The sequence below is a fragment of the Bos javanicus genome, chromosome 19 (assembly GCF_032452875.1).
Source record: "Bos javanicus breed banteng chromosome 19, ARS-OSU_banteng_1.0, whole genome shotgun sequence".
Lineage (NCBI taxonomy): Eukaryota > Metazoa > Chordata > Mammalia > Artiodactyla > Bovidae > Bos > Bos javanicus.
In genome coordinates, this window is record NC_083886.1 from 56,574,843 (window position 1) to 56,587,597 (window position 12,755).

At 52.8% G+C, this 12,755-nt stretch overlaps 1 protein-coding gene across 1 annotated transcript in view; it reads left to right on the forward strand.

The window, feature by feature from the left end:
* Positions 1–12,402, forward strand: part of MXRA7 (matrix remodeling associated 7) — a 31,794-nt gene extending 19,392 nt beyond the window's left edge. Inside the window, exons 3-4 of the mRNA XM_061392736.1 lie at positions 2,993–3,089; positions 11,061–12,402. Of these exons, the coding sequence (XP_061248720.1) occupies positions 2,993–3,089; positions 11,061–11,175 (212 nt within the window). The 3' untranslated portion in view covers positions 11,176–12,402. The remainder of the gene's footprint in view (positions 1–2,992; positions 3,090–11,060) is intronic.
* The last annotated feature ends 353 nt before the right edge of the window (positions 12,403–12,755 follow it).

Here is a 12,755-nt window from a genome sequence, read left to right on the forward strand (position 1 = left end):
ACATAGCAACACCATGACCTTGACATCGAGGTTAATCCATTTTCTTTGTCCGTTGCCTCTTCCTGAGGGCCAGAAGCCAGCATGGCCACGAGCTCGTTCTGAGACTAGCTCCATGTGATTCTGTCCCTTGGCAGGTTTTTTCCTGACCACCAAAGACTCCGGCTCCTCAAACGACGGCCCCAAATTGCTCAGCTTGGGTCCCAGATCCCCGGATGTCACAGTCCAAGCCCTGAGCTGTTGGAAGCTCCTAATGATGCTGCGGCCCCTTGGCTCATCAGCCTGAGCTGTGCTCAGCCTGGAGGGGAGAGCAGCTGATGGGAGTGGGGTCTCCAGGGAGGGGCGTGGGCTCATCCGGTCTCAGCACCAAGCCCCAGCCCCACCTCACCAGGAGGAAGAATGTCCTCTTCATTCATTCAGCAAGCCCTGCAGAATGAATGAAGAGCCAAGTGCAGAGTGAAGATCAAAAAATATTCAGCTGGTCTCTGCATTTCCCATCCTCAATTCTTTACACCTTAACAGAAATGTAATAAGGCCTCCCCTGGCGCCCCAGCTCTTCACCCCATGTCCTCCTGTCCCCTTGCTCCCTGCCACCCGGCCTCACTGGCTTCCTTGCTTTGCTAGATCCGTCTCCCCAGACCTGCAGCATCACCTGAAAAGCCCTTCCTGACAGCCCTCCCCACTGCCATTAAACTTCCAAGCAGCCCTCTCCCCACCTTCCTCTCCCCTCCCACTGTCCTTTGCTGAAGAGCTCTCAGGACCTACTGCAAACTCTGCTATTTTGATTACTCATCTTTGCCCGCTGTATGCTTTCTTCCCTGCTAAGCCCCCAGCACCCAGCAGAGAGCTCACTGAATATCAATATTTGCTGAATGAATGAAGAGCAAATTAAACCCTGTCCAGACGTGGGGTAAAGGGAGTGCTCAGCCCTGGGGGCCAGATTCTCCTGCAAAGTCAGTCAGGTTGTGGTGAGAGCAAACACCACCCCCATGACAACCCCTGGGTTCTGAGTTTGCATCCAGAACCTTCTTCCTTTGGCCTAGAGAGAACGCGAGGCTCAGAGGCTGCAGCCCTTTCCTGCCTGGAGCCCACGCCAGCCTGTCTGATCACTGGGGACAGCCGCCAGCTGGAGACCGTCTGGGTGGCCCCAGGGCAGGATGTGGAGGTGTTTGAGATCCCTGACATTTGAGTGACATAGAACAGAACTGAAAAAGAAGACATCTGTGTGGGAGGATGATTTGCTGGTCTCTGCGTTTCCCATACTCAATTCTTTATACATTAACAGAAATTAGATAAGACAAGCTGTTCAACCTCGGTCCTCCAGGCTGGCCGGAGGCTGTCTGCCCTCCACCTGCTGAGCTGAAGGTCCATGTAAGGGCACTGCTTCCCGAGGGAATGCTCTCCACTGGACACTCGGCCAGGAGAATGCTCACAGCTCTTTCCTTTTCTGCCCTGCAGCCTTCTCCCCACATCACACATGCCTGTTTTTCTCTGTCCAGACCCCCTGGTATGCCCTTCTCAGGCCTCTAGAACTGCCCTTCTGTACATTTCAAAGCAGCTACAAGGTCTTACGAAGGCTGCCCTGGGTTTGGCGAACCCAGAAACACCCATTCAGTAATAAGTACTTTAAAATATATATGAAAGTGAAAGTCATTCAGTCGTGTCCAACTCTTTGCGACCCCATGGACTATACAGTCCATGAATACAGTTCATGGAATTCTCCAGGCAAGAATACTGGAGTGGGTAGCTGTTCTTTTCTCCAGGGGATCTTCCCAACCCAGGGATCAAACCCAGGTCTCCCTCATTGCAGGTGGATTCTTTGCCAGCCACCTGGGAAGCCATATATATATATATATATATAAAATATAGTTATTTATTTGGTGGTGCTAAGCCTTAGTCGTAGCATGTGGGATCTAGTTCCATGACCAGGGACTGAACCCAGGCCCCTCTGCATTGGGAGCTCAGAGTCTTAGCCACTGGACCACCAGGGAGGTCCCCCTAAGTACTGGTTTTAATGACCTATTTAAACACACCATGGACAAGCCCACATCATCCCTTGTCCCATTGTGGGCTGGATGTGGTTTTTGTTTTGTTTTGTTTTTAGATTTTTAGTCACTGGTGGGAGGAGGGGCATAGAAGGGGCCTGCTGACATGAGGCTCCTAGATGGCAGGGCAGGCACTCTCAAGCCCAGGAGACCCAGGACCTCGGCAGGAGGGTTGCAGGTCCCTGTTGCCTTCTATACCCGGGACCCAAGAAGAGGCAGGGAACGCAGCGCCCGGGCACAGCCTGCTTCCCAGAGATAAGTGCCCTCTGTCTGACCATGTAATGAGCACAGCAGCATTGGGGAGGGAGGATCAGGATGAGGGGGAGAACAGCTCGGGGGACAGCTGTTTGGCCAGAGTCCTTGAGGGAGAGGGGCCGACAGGCAGCTCTGAGGATGGCCCAGCCTGGTCTTGGGAGAATGCATGTGTGCTTGCTAAGTCGCTTCAGTCGTGTGCAACTCTGTGAGCCTGTAGCCCGCCAGGCTCCTCTGTCCATGGGATTCTCCAGGCAAGAATACTGGAGTGGGTTGCCATGCCCTCCTGCGGAGGTCTTCCCTACTCAGGGATCCAACCAGAGTCTCCTACACTAGCCTGGGAAGCCCCTTGGGAGAATGGATGGAACCAAATGGCCTGGGGGGACTGGTGTGTGTGTGTGTGTGTGTGTGTGTGTGTGTGTGTGTGCGCGCGCGCGCAGGTTTCTTTCTGGCTGCCTCATCCCCGGTTCAAGTTCCTAAAAAGAGTTCCTGAGTGGAAGGGGTGTGGGGCGATCCTTCCAGGTGCAGGCCTTGGGTGGGCGTGGGCCCCTGTCTGCCCGTCTTCGAAGCGGGGCGCCCTCTCTGGCCCACGTGGTTCTTTGGAAGGGAAAGAACCTTTCCTTTCTAAGGAAGGGAAAGGGGACTAAGTTTGCCGGAGAGCCCAGCACGCTAACTGGCTCTACTGGGTGTCTCTGCAGGGGGCGAGGCCTTCTCCTTCAAATACAGCCCTGGGAAGCTGCGGGGAAACCAGTACAAGAAGATGATGACCAAGGAGGAGCTGGAGGAGGAACAGAGGTAGGCCGCCCGGCCCTCCTCCGGGCTGCTCAGCTTTCTGGGGTTCGGGTGCCAGTCCGGGAGGCCCCTTCTTTGTAGTGTGGAGAGGAGGCGGGCCTCCCACAAGCCACGCCCCCACTGCCCCATTTCCGTTTTAGAGGTTATTTCCCCCCTGTCCTGGCTCCATTTCCCCATAACAGTACCCTTGGGAAACTCTGAAGGAGCGGGTGACAGGGAGGAGGGAGGGCGGCCGAGCCCTTTCTTGCCCCCCACCTCCCCCACCGAGAGGGAGAAAGAAAGATGCTTGGGAAGAGCCTGGAGCAGATCTGGCTGTTCACGGTACACGGAGAGTTCATGACAAAACCAATCCATCACTTCAGGACAGAGCACGATTCTTCCTGCTCATCCGCCTGGCAGCCAAGCGCCCCCGCCCTACCCCGCCAGCACCCTCCAGCTCTCCCACCCCCACCCCCGCCCCAGCACCGGGCTAGCAGTCCTTTTTTATCTGTTCTGCTCCATGGAGCTCTGAGGCAGCTGTAGCCACGGCAGCAACTCATTTTTAGGACTAGGTTCTTCCCCCGCCCGTCGCCAGCCGGACACCTACGCTGACCCATGGGCTTCCCTTAGACCCATGGGCTTCCCTCCTAAGGAGCAGCAGTACAGCGGGGACGGATCAGGGGGAAGAACCGGTGGTCTGACACAGGCCAGCCTGTGGCCTGGGGTCCTTTTGGTTCAGGCACACATCTATTAACAAATGGGGGCGTGTTTCCTGAGCCCGGTAACCCGGAGGGGCTGGGCGATCACTCCCCACTGGCTCCCGCAAGCTGGGTTCTAGGGTCAGGAATGGAGGCTCTGTTATTCCAGGATCTAGATTCTATTATTTCCAACCCACCTAGCATCACTCAGGAGTCAGAAGGTGCTCTGCCCACGAGAACCCCTTTTCCCCTCCTGGAGCTGCCGCCAATCCTTCCAAACCTGGCCCGGAAGGCTCTTCACCCAGGGGCGGAGGGGTGGCAGGGTGAGCCCAGCCTGGGGGAGGTGTCCTCCCACTTCTAGGTGCCCACGCGCCACGGCCTCTGGGTGTGACCCGGTTTGCTGCCTTTATATTTCAGGATTGAGCTGACTTCTGACCTCACTTCCCTGTAGCAAGTTCCTTAGGTCCTGAGCCACAAATATTCTTGCAAATCCTTTTGGTAAGGAGACTGACTTGGTGCCTCCTTCACCCTGTCTGTGACTGTCCCCATCACGACTGTGATCTAAATCTCTCCTCCTCCGCCGCCTTCATAACCGATTAATTCATTTCTGTGTACCCGGGCCGGCTCATTCTCATCCAGCTCAAGGCTCCTGGGCCAGCAGGCCCCTTTCCCACAGCCCAGGGGTTCTTGGAGGCCCAAGTCCCTCCTGGGCCTAATGAACCAGCTGCTTGGAGGACTAGCGCCCCCTTGTGAGGCTGGGGGGAAACTGTCATCCCCAGGAGGTGGTGTTCACCCCTGCAGCCTTAGTCCTACCCTAAGAAAGCTCCAATACTTTGGCCACCTGATTTCCAATGAGAGCCGACTCATTGGAAAAGACCCTGATGCTGGAAAAGATTGAGGGCAAGGGGAGAAGGGGGCGACAGAGGATGAGATGGTTAGATGGCATCACTGACTCAATGGACATGAGTTTGAGCAAACTCCGGGAGATAGTGAAGGACAGGGAAGCCTGATGTGCTGCAGTCCACAGGGTTACAAAGAGTCGGACACCACTTAGCGACTGAACAACAACAAAAGAAAGTAGAACAGTGCCCAGCAGAAACCCTGTGCCAAGTTGTGGGTCAGGCTGGTAGTTATGATCAGAGCAAGGGCTGGCAGAGGGCTACGGCCCTGTTTTTGTAAATCCAGTGTGATGGGAACCCGGCTGCATTCATTTGCTTTTCTGTGGTCTGTGGCAGCTTTTGCACTGCAGGGGCTGAACTGAGTAGTAGCAGAGGGACCGTGGGGCCCAAAAAGCCTAAAAGAGTCAGAACCTGGCCCTTTCCAGAAAAGGTGTGCAGCCCAGCATTAAGGATGGAGGGGGCTTGACGTGGCTGTGGGTCCCTCGAAGGCCCCTGTGGGCAGAGGCTGTGGCCAGGACCCTGGCCTTATTCTGTGTCTGCTGCAGATGTGAGGGACCACTAGAAAGGGAAAGGCCAGTTAGCTGACTGGATGGCAGGATCAGGCTGGGGTCAGACTGCCACCATCCCTGGGCTCAGAGCTGGGACGTCGGGCAGGAAGAAGGAAAGTCCTTCCTCCATGGTGTCCAGAGAGCAGACTCTGTTGCCCAGGGGGGGATGGGTCTTTTCCCCCCTGGATCTCTGGGGCTCTCCAGATGAGTGCTGTTCTGTGGGGGTGGAGACTGCCCGAGTGCTGCTGTTGGGGTGAAGTTTTCTCACCTCCTCACGTGCAGGCTTGGTTATCACCGCCCTGCCCAAGCTGAGAAGGAGGGACTGGCGGACTTCGTGGCCGTGAACACGGTCCTCCCAGGACGGGGCTGGAGTTCATGTTCCTTTTCATTACTGTCCCTCCCAGCATGCTCCCGGGGCTGCCCCACACGTCTGCCTGTGGGGTCTGCTTGCTCTCTCCCTGCACGTGGTCAGCTGCACGTGGTCAGCCCACTCAGCACTGCATGGGGCCCCATGACGCCCACTCTTCTCGCATGGTCCTCGCATGGTGATGCTTGGGGTTGCAGAGGCTGGCAAGTGTGGCTTTGTCTTTCCATCTACAGTTAGGTAGATCCCCTGGGGACGAGGAGAGCTGACAGGTGTGAGACAGCTCTGGTCCCGGTTGGGTTCAGAAAACTGCCTTGGGATTGTCAGGGTGAAAAATACCGTCAAACCACTAGAACCAGAGAACAGTGAAAAGTGTGTGCTCTTCTCTGACTGTTAAATTCTGATCAGCCAAACTCTGCTTGTTTCTAATTCCTTTCCTGGCATTCAGGGTCCCCATCACGTAGCAAGCAGGTTAAAAGCCCATGCTGCAAATTCTTGACTTTAAATTCACTAAGCCGGCCAACACAGTAGTATGGATTCCCCCCGCAGCTCTTCTGGGAGGTGCCACATGCAGCCTCAGAATGTGGCTGGAATGAGGGACTTGCAGGTTGACTGTTCCCCGCAGCAAGACACCACTGCTCACACCCAAGACTAGTGAAACTGGAGAGCTTGGCTGGCTTCTAGCTTGGCAGCAAACAAAAGAAAAAAGGGACCATTGGGCACTCCTTTCGTTGTACACCATCCCTTCTTCCCATCTTCCGGACCAGGGAAAAGTGGAACCCAGGAGGTAGACCAGCTGGCTCTGATAATAAAGACCCGGGACCCAAGTACCCATTCCATTCTGAGTGTCCCCAGGACTGGCCCAACCCTTTTGGAGGTGGACACCGCTCTAGTGGATGATGTTTTGAAATGCGTAACTGGCAAGGGGAATGGATCTTCTGTTTTCCACCTCCTGGCATGTCCGTGAATCATCCACCAGCGTGAATTTCTAGAAACACGTGCTGGCTTATGTCCACATGAGGGCGCCAGAGGGATAAAGTTGGGTCCCCCAGGGCTCCCTCAGCGCTCACTTGGGTAGAGTGCTCAACTTGTCTCTTAGAAAAGGCACACATGCCATTTGCCTCATCTGGGGAGCACATATCCTTAGAAGCCACTGTCCCCAGAAGGGACAAAACCCACCTAGCAAGGACAGGAAATAATCTCTGGTGAGAGGACCAGCTTAGAACGGCCACAAAGCCAAGAATCTGACCCTTGCAGTCTGACCTACCTAACTAAATATAGGTGAGGCCTCAGCCCACCCATCTATGACCGCCCTGCTCATTGACACTTGGGGGAACCTCCCCGCCAACTATCTGCTGAGAGACCCTCCCTGTTAAGCTGGGTACAAGTGAGCCCCAATCTGCCCAGCTACCTAATTGAGGACCCAACCTGCTCAACCCCCTACATGTGCAGTCCAGACTGCTCAAATACCCAATGTGGGACCCTCTCTGTCAGCTACCTACAATTGGGCTTCAACCTGCTCAGCTACCTACATGGACACCTGAACCCCCAAATATCTAAGTGGGGGACCCTACCTGCCCAACTAAAGTCTGACACTCACTGCCAACACTCTGCAAGTGGGACCTGCCCTGCCTGACCACCTACTTGTCCTAGCTGTGGGACCCAACCTGTACAGTTATCTGAATGAGGGCCCTGATCTGCTCAGCTGCCAATGTGAGCAACCCCTATCTGCTCAATTACCCACTGGTAGCACCCAACCTGCCCAGCTACCTACACGTGGACCCCTACTTGATCAACTACCCACACGGGGACCTGACCTGCCCAGATACCCAACTGAGGGATCTAACTTGCCTAATTACCCACGTGTGGGTCCCAGTCTGCCAACTACCTATAATGGAGCCCTTGACCTGCTCAACTATCAATGTGTGGGCCCTGACCTGCCCACTTACCTAACTGAAGGTCCACCCTGACCAACTGCCTACAAGTGGGACCTTACTGTGAAACTGCCAATATGTGGGCCCCTACCTGCCCTACTGCCCAACTGAGGGCCCTCCCTGCCTAACTACCCATGTGTGGGACCCCAACCTGCTCAGTCCCCCCACACTTGGGACCCTCTTTGGGACTGTTTAACTGTCCATGTGTGGGACCGGAACTAAATACATACATGAAGGACTTGACCTGCCTACTGACCTACAAGTGGGAGCTTTTGGCCTAACTACCCACACGTGGGGCCTGACCCGCTTCCTGGGAGGCCTGGCAGAGGGTCTCCGGCTAGCTCTGGTTAGTGGGCCATCCTGCTGCAGGTGACTCCCCTGGGGTCTGGATCCTAGCGTCTGGGCTGGCTTCTGCAATTCCAAACATTCCCTTCCTCACCCTATTTCCCCTCTTCTTTTCCCGCAGTAAGATGATATGAGTGAAATCAATGATCTTTTCCCCTTATTTCTCTTTACAGAACCGAGGAATAATGAAGTTATCCTTAGGCTCCTCCTAAAGGCTTTTCCTTTTGGCATCTTAAAACTTGAGCGATACAGTGGAAGCCCCAGAGAGGAGCAAGTGGGCTCCTGGGGTGCATTTTCCTACATAAATCTTCCAGGAGTCGACCCCCACTCCAGGACTTTCCTTGGCTGGGAGGGTCCACAATGCCTGGGGTGATCCCTTGCAGAGGCGTTCCTCCCTGTCTGTGTGGATTGCTTTGTTTAGCTGAAGGATTTTCCTGGACTTTTATTTTCCTTGTCACTCAGTGTTCCTGTCGTCCACACACCCTTTACACCTGAGATATCACCAATGTCACCAATGCCATCATTTTAAAATCAGTATAGTTTCATCCCAGCCCTTCCGCTTTTCATCACCGAAGCCAAACCAAGAGAGACATTGAGGTGTGATGGACACATGATGGGGTGCTGCCTGGGCCCACTGGGTGCTCAGGGGGGTCGACTACCCTCCTCGCCCTTAGGGGCCGCTTCCACTCTGTCTTTAGCTGGCTGGATTGGGGGGTGAGGGAGACAATGGTTGATGCGTGGGCAGCAAAGCGCCAGAGCCAGCTGTTGATTTCCTCCGGCCCTTACCCTCCACTCAGAGCAGGCTTGGATCCAGCCCTCTTGTTGCGAAAAGGCCTTTTCACCATGTTCTTACCAGCTCAGCTGCATCTCCACCTTCGCTTTAGCAGAAGCAATAACGATAGTGTTCGCTGAAAATGGATGTAACAATTCTGCCTTTTCCTCGGTTTCATAGATGAGTCAGAATTTCACCAGATCATCAGGTGGGGTCCCAGATCCATCTCTTGGAATTTTATATTTGACGATATTTATACTATACCAAACTAATCTGCAGTTTTTAGATTTATTGGTTAAACATTTTTTAAAGCACTAAGTTTATAAGAAAATTTCTTTTTGTATCTAATGCAAGGCTGGGAAACATTCAATGTCAGTTCCCAGGGCAGGTTACATTCCCAGGGACCTTCTCTTCCGGGTCTAGTACTTTAGGTTCATGGGTTTAGGAAGGAACAGGGAACAAAGGCAGAGTCACACAGCACCACGTAACAAATAGCAGATGTGCTCCTGTGAGTAGCCCCTGCCCCACACAGCGGTAGTAAGAGATGTCCTTGTCCAGGCCAGGGTCTGATTGAAAAAATAGGTGACTCTTTCCAGGTTATGAAGTTTGTCTGGACACTTTCTGAATGTGGCTTGCAGGCACCAAACCTCATGTACTCCTTATGGCTTGGATTTCTGTATTCAGCCTTTGGTCCAATAAACTTTGAGTAGATGGTCTTGATTACTGCGTGATTATTTCCATTTTGCTTTATCTTTCAAAAATAATCTTTTTGAACCCATTAAAATTCAAGCTCGCTCTCTCTCTCAATTGGTGCCTTTTACTCTCCAGCAAAGTACGACGTCCCAGGACGTGCAAGCCCATGGCCATTAAGAGACACATGGGAAGATTTGTGTTCCTTTGGGGGGTGCACACTTGTACATCTGGATTCCATCCAAGGAGTTCAACTCACAGCTTCTTGACCCATAGTATTCCTTTCTTCAGACGGTAGGATACTGCAGACTTCTCACAGGTTCCTTCTCCTCTGGATAGGAAAGCGGATTGTAGAAATAACTTCTCCAGGGTGACTGAGAGAGGCTTGGATGTGGGACTTCAGTATTTCAGCTTCTAGCTGCTGCTCTAGTCAGAAAACCAACAGCCTGCTGTTTGGAGATAAAGGATTATTGGAGAAGGAATATGTTAGGACAAGTGTAAGACCAGACATAGATCGAGAGCCCCTCTAGGCAGGATGGAGGTGCCATCTGGGCAGTGCTGTGCCCTGCAAAGCCAGAGTGCCCAGAGGCTGTACTGAGGCCCTGCCTCCTGGTGGGTCTGCAGGGACCAGAACAGACTTGCCGTTTGCTTGACGTCCTCTGAAGGTGGCCCGTGCCGATCTGCTAGTACAGGGTGGAGGGAGGAATCACAGAAGCCTGAAACTGGCGTGGTGAGCCCGTGCCAGCATGCAGGGCCCAGCCAGGCTGACAGCACAGCACAGCAGAGCAGAGCCAACAAGAAAGCAACCCACGGCAGCTAAGTGTCTCCCCACCCTTTCATGTTTGCATTGCTGGGAGGTGTCCTGTGCTGGCCAGATGATATGGCCCAGCTTCACAGAGACAACAGAACATCACTCCCAGCCCCCAACCCCCCAGCCCAGGTGCAGTGAACATAAAACTGATCTCTAGCCAGGGCTGTTCCCCGGTAGGAGGGGCAGAGCCCCCACTGGCTCTAAGGTGTCCTTGTGCAAACTGGAAAAAGGCACCCCTTCCTCTGGGCAGTGAGACCCCACACGCACCCTTGCCCTCAGGCCAAGCACCCTGCGCACACGTCTGTACGTGCCCCTGTTTCCCAGCCAATTGTGTTTTATCTTCCTCCACTTTTGGCTCAGCCATCTAGACTAGCGGTCCCCAACCTTTTTGGCACTAGGAACTGGTTTCGTGGAAGACAGCTTTCCCACGGACCGGGACCAGGGGTGGGAGGAGGTGGTTTCGGGACGATTCGAGCACATCACATTTTTTGAGCCCTTGACTTCTATTATTATCACATCAGCCCCACCTCAGATCATCAGATCCTGGAGGCTGGGGCCCCTGCTAAACGAAGGCTGTTTCTAACATGTCTCTTCACAGGCTCTCCAGTCACCTAGTGGAACACGTCTCCTTCCTTGTGGCCCACCCCCTGGGGAGATGTGTAATCAACATTAAAGGGAGGCCTATGGGGAAGTGCAGTGACGAGAACCTGAGTGATAACCTGGGGTCCCCAAATCTCCAGGGTAGACCCCAAGACTTAGAACCCCAGTTAGTAGAAGTCTCGTGTTTTTTTTTTTTAGACCAAACGAGCTCCTGTGTTAAGAGCAGGTTTTGTCTTTGTTTCATTTCCTTATTCTGACTCTATGGGATGCACAAGCCTCTGTCTCTCCCTGGCTTGGGGGCACCTTTTTCCTCTTTATCCTTTCTTCTTGACAGAGTTAAGAAGGAACAGCTGGCTGCCATCTTCAAGCTCATGAAGGACAACAAGGAGACCTTTGGCGAGATGTCCGATGGTGACGTGCAGGAGCAGCTCCGGCTCTACGACATGTAGGCCGCCTCCGCCTGGCAGGACGCCATGACAGCTGGGTTGCGAGAGCTGGGCCGTGACTCTGCCCCAACCTGGGACCCACGCCCTTGTTATCTTCAGACTCTTGTAGGCTTCTTATATACATAGATGTAGAGATGTAGCATATACAGAGTTTCTCAGATCTTACAGTTTAGATATCATGTTACAGGAGTCAGGACAGTTGTCCTCAAAGGAGGAAAAAAAGTCCCTGAGTCCTTTGGCTTCTGTTTGCTGGGGAGGCCCCAGCTGTGACATGGGTTCCCCTCTGAGCCTGTCATCTGATCCAAATTAGATCCTAGGCAAGCAGCGGCCCAGAAGGGCTGGCTCGAAGCCTCAGCTCCCCCCCACCCCGCCCCCCACTCCAACACAGCACACAGTGTGGAAAAGATTCAGGGATGCTGTAAGGAGGAAGAGTATCAGGTCCCGCTGCCCGAGTATCCAGCCTATTAACACTACACCTTCCTCTGCCTTGGAAGAATTTCTGGAAGCTTCTGTCACTGTATGGAAGCAAGGCGTAGGGGAGCATCACTAAAAAAGCAAACAAGTCTGATTCAAAGACTCACCTTCCCTCCTGGAACAAAGCAATGGTATCAGAGTTAGGACCCTCTAAGAGTGTCTCTTATTTAACCATGACACTTACTTTGTATATAATTAAGATTTCTGTGAGTGCTTATCACGCACCTAGACCCGTGCTAGACACTGTCAATAGAAATAAAATATGCAGCACAGTCCCTACCTTTAGAGAAATTAAAGTCCTGTGGAGGAAAATTGCCTGCTGGTCCAGTGGTTAAGAACCAGTGCTTTTACTGCCGAGGATGTGGGTTTAATCCCTGGTGAGGGAACTAAGATCCTGCAAGCTGCGAGGTACAGCCATAAACAAACAAATAAAAATCAAGACCTTTGGAGAAGCTAGGTGCACATGCAGGAAAAGAAAACCTCACCAGTTAGCATTCAATAAAATGCCAGAATGACCTCATGAAGAATGTCTGGGCCACCTTAGCACGTCAATAAAGTTCTGTGAGTCAGTGAATGCACAATGATGACAATAACAGCGGTTCTTCCATGCTGTCCAGATCCTGCTTCTGATCACCCCCCTGGCAGAAAAATCTATAGCCAACTGAGTTAAGGAGGGTACGCTAAAGGGATAACCTAAGAAAGTTCTTGAAAATATTTTTTATTTGCTGAAATAAAACTAAACACATGAAAGTAAAAGCAGCAGTGGCGTTTTACGAACCTCAGTTTAATAATGACCACGGGGAACACAGTGAACTTTCTTTGCTCCTCTCTTGCTTGTTAGCATTTTTCCCAGGCCCCTTCCCCCGTCTGTCACAGTAATTGCTTTAGCTTCTTTGCTGACAGTTCACAACAGGAGGGTCTGCTCTCTGTGTTTGTTGTTATATCCAAATGTCAGTACTTTTGTTCTTTTTTTAAATATTATTTTTATCTTTTGTGTCACCGCTGTTTTAAAATGTTATGATTTAAGTATTGTTTCCTCTCTCGTGTCCCAGGGACCACCACCGCCCCCCACCCCCATCCACAACCAGGCGGTTTTCTGTCTTCCTGCC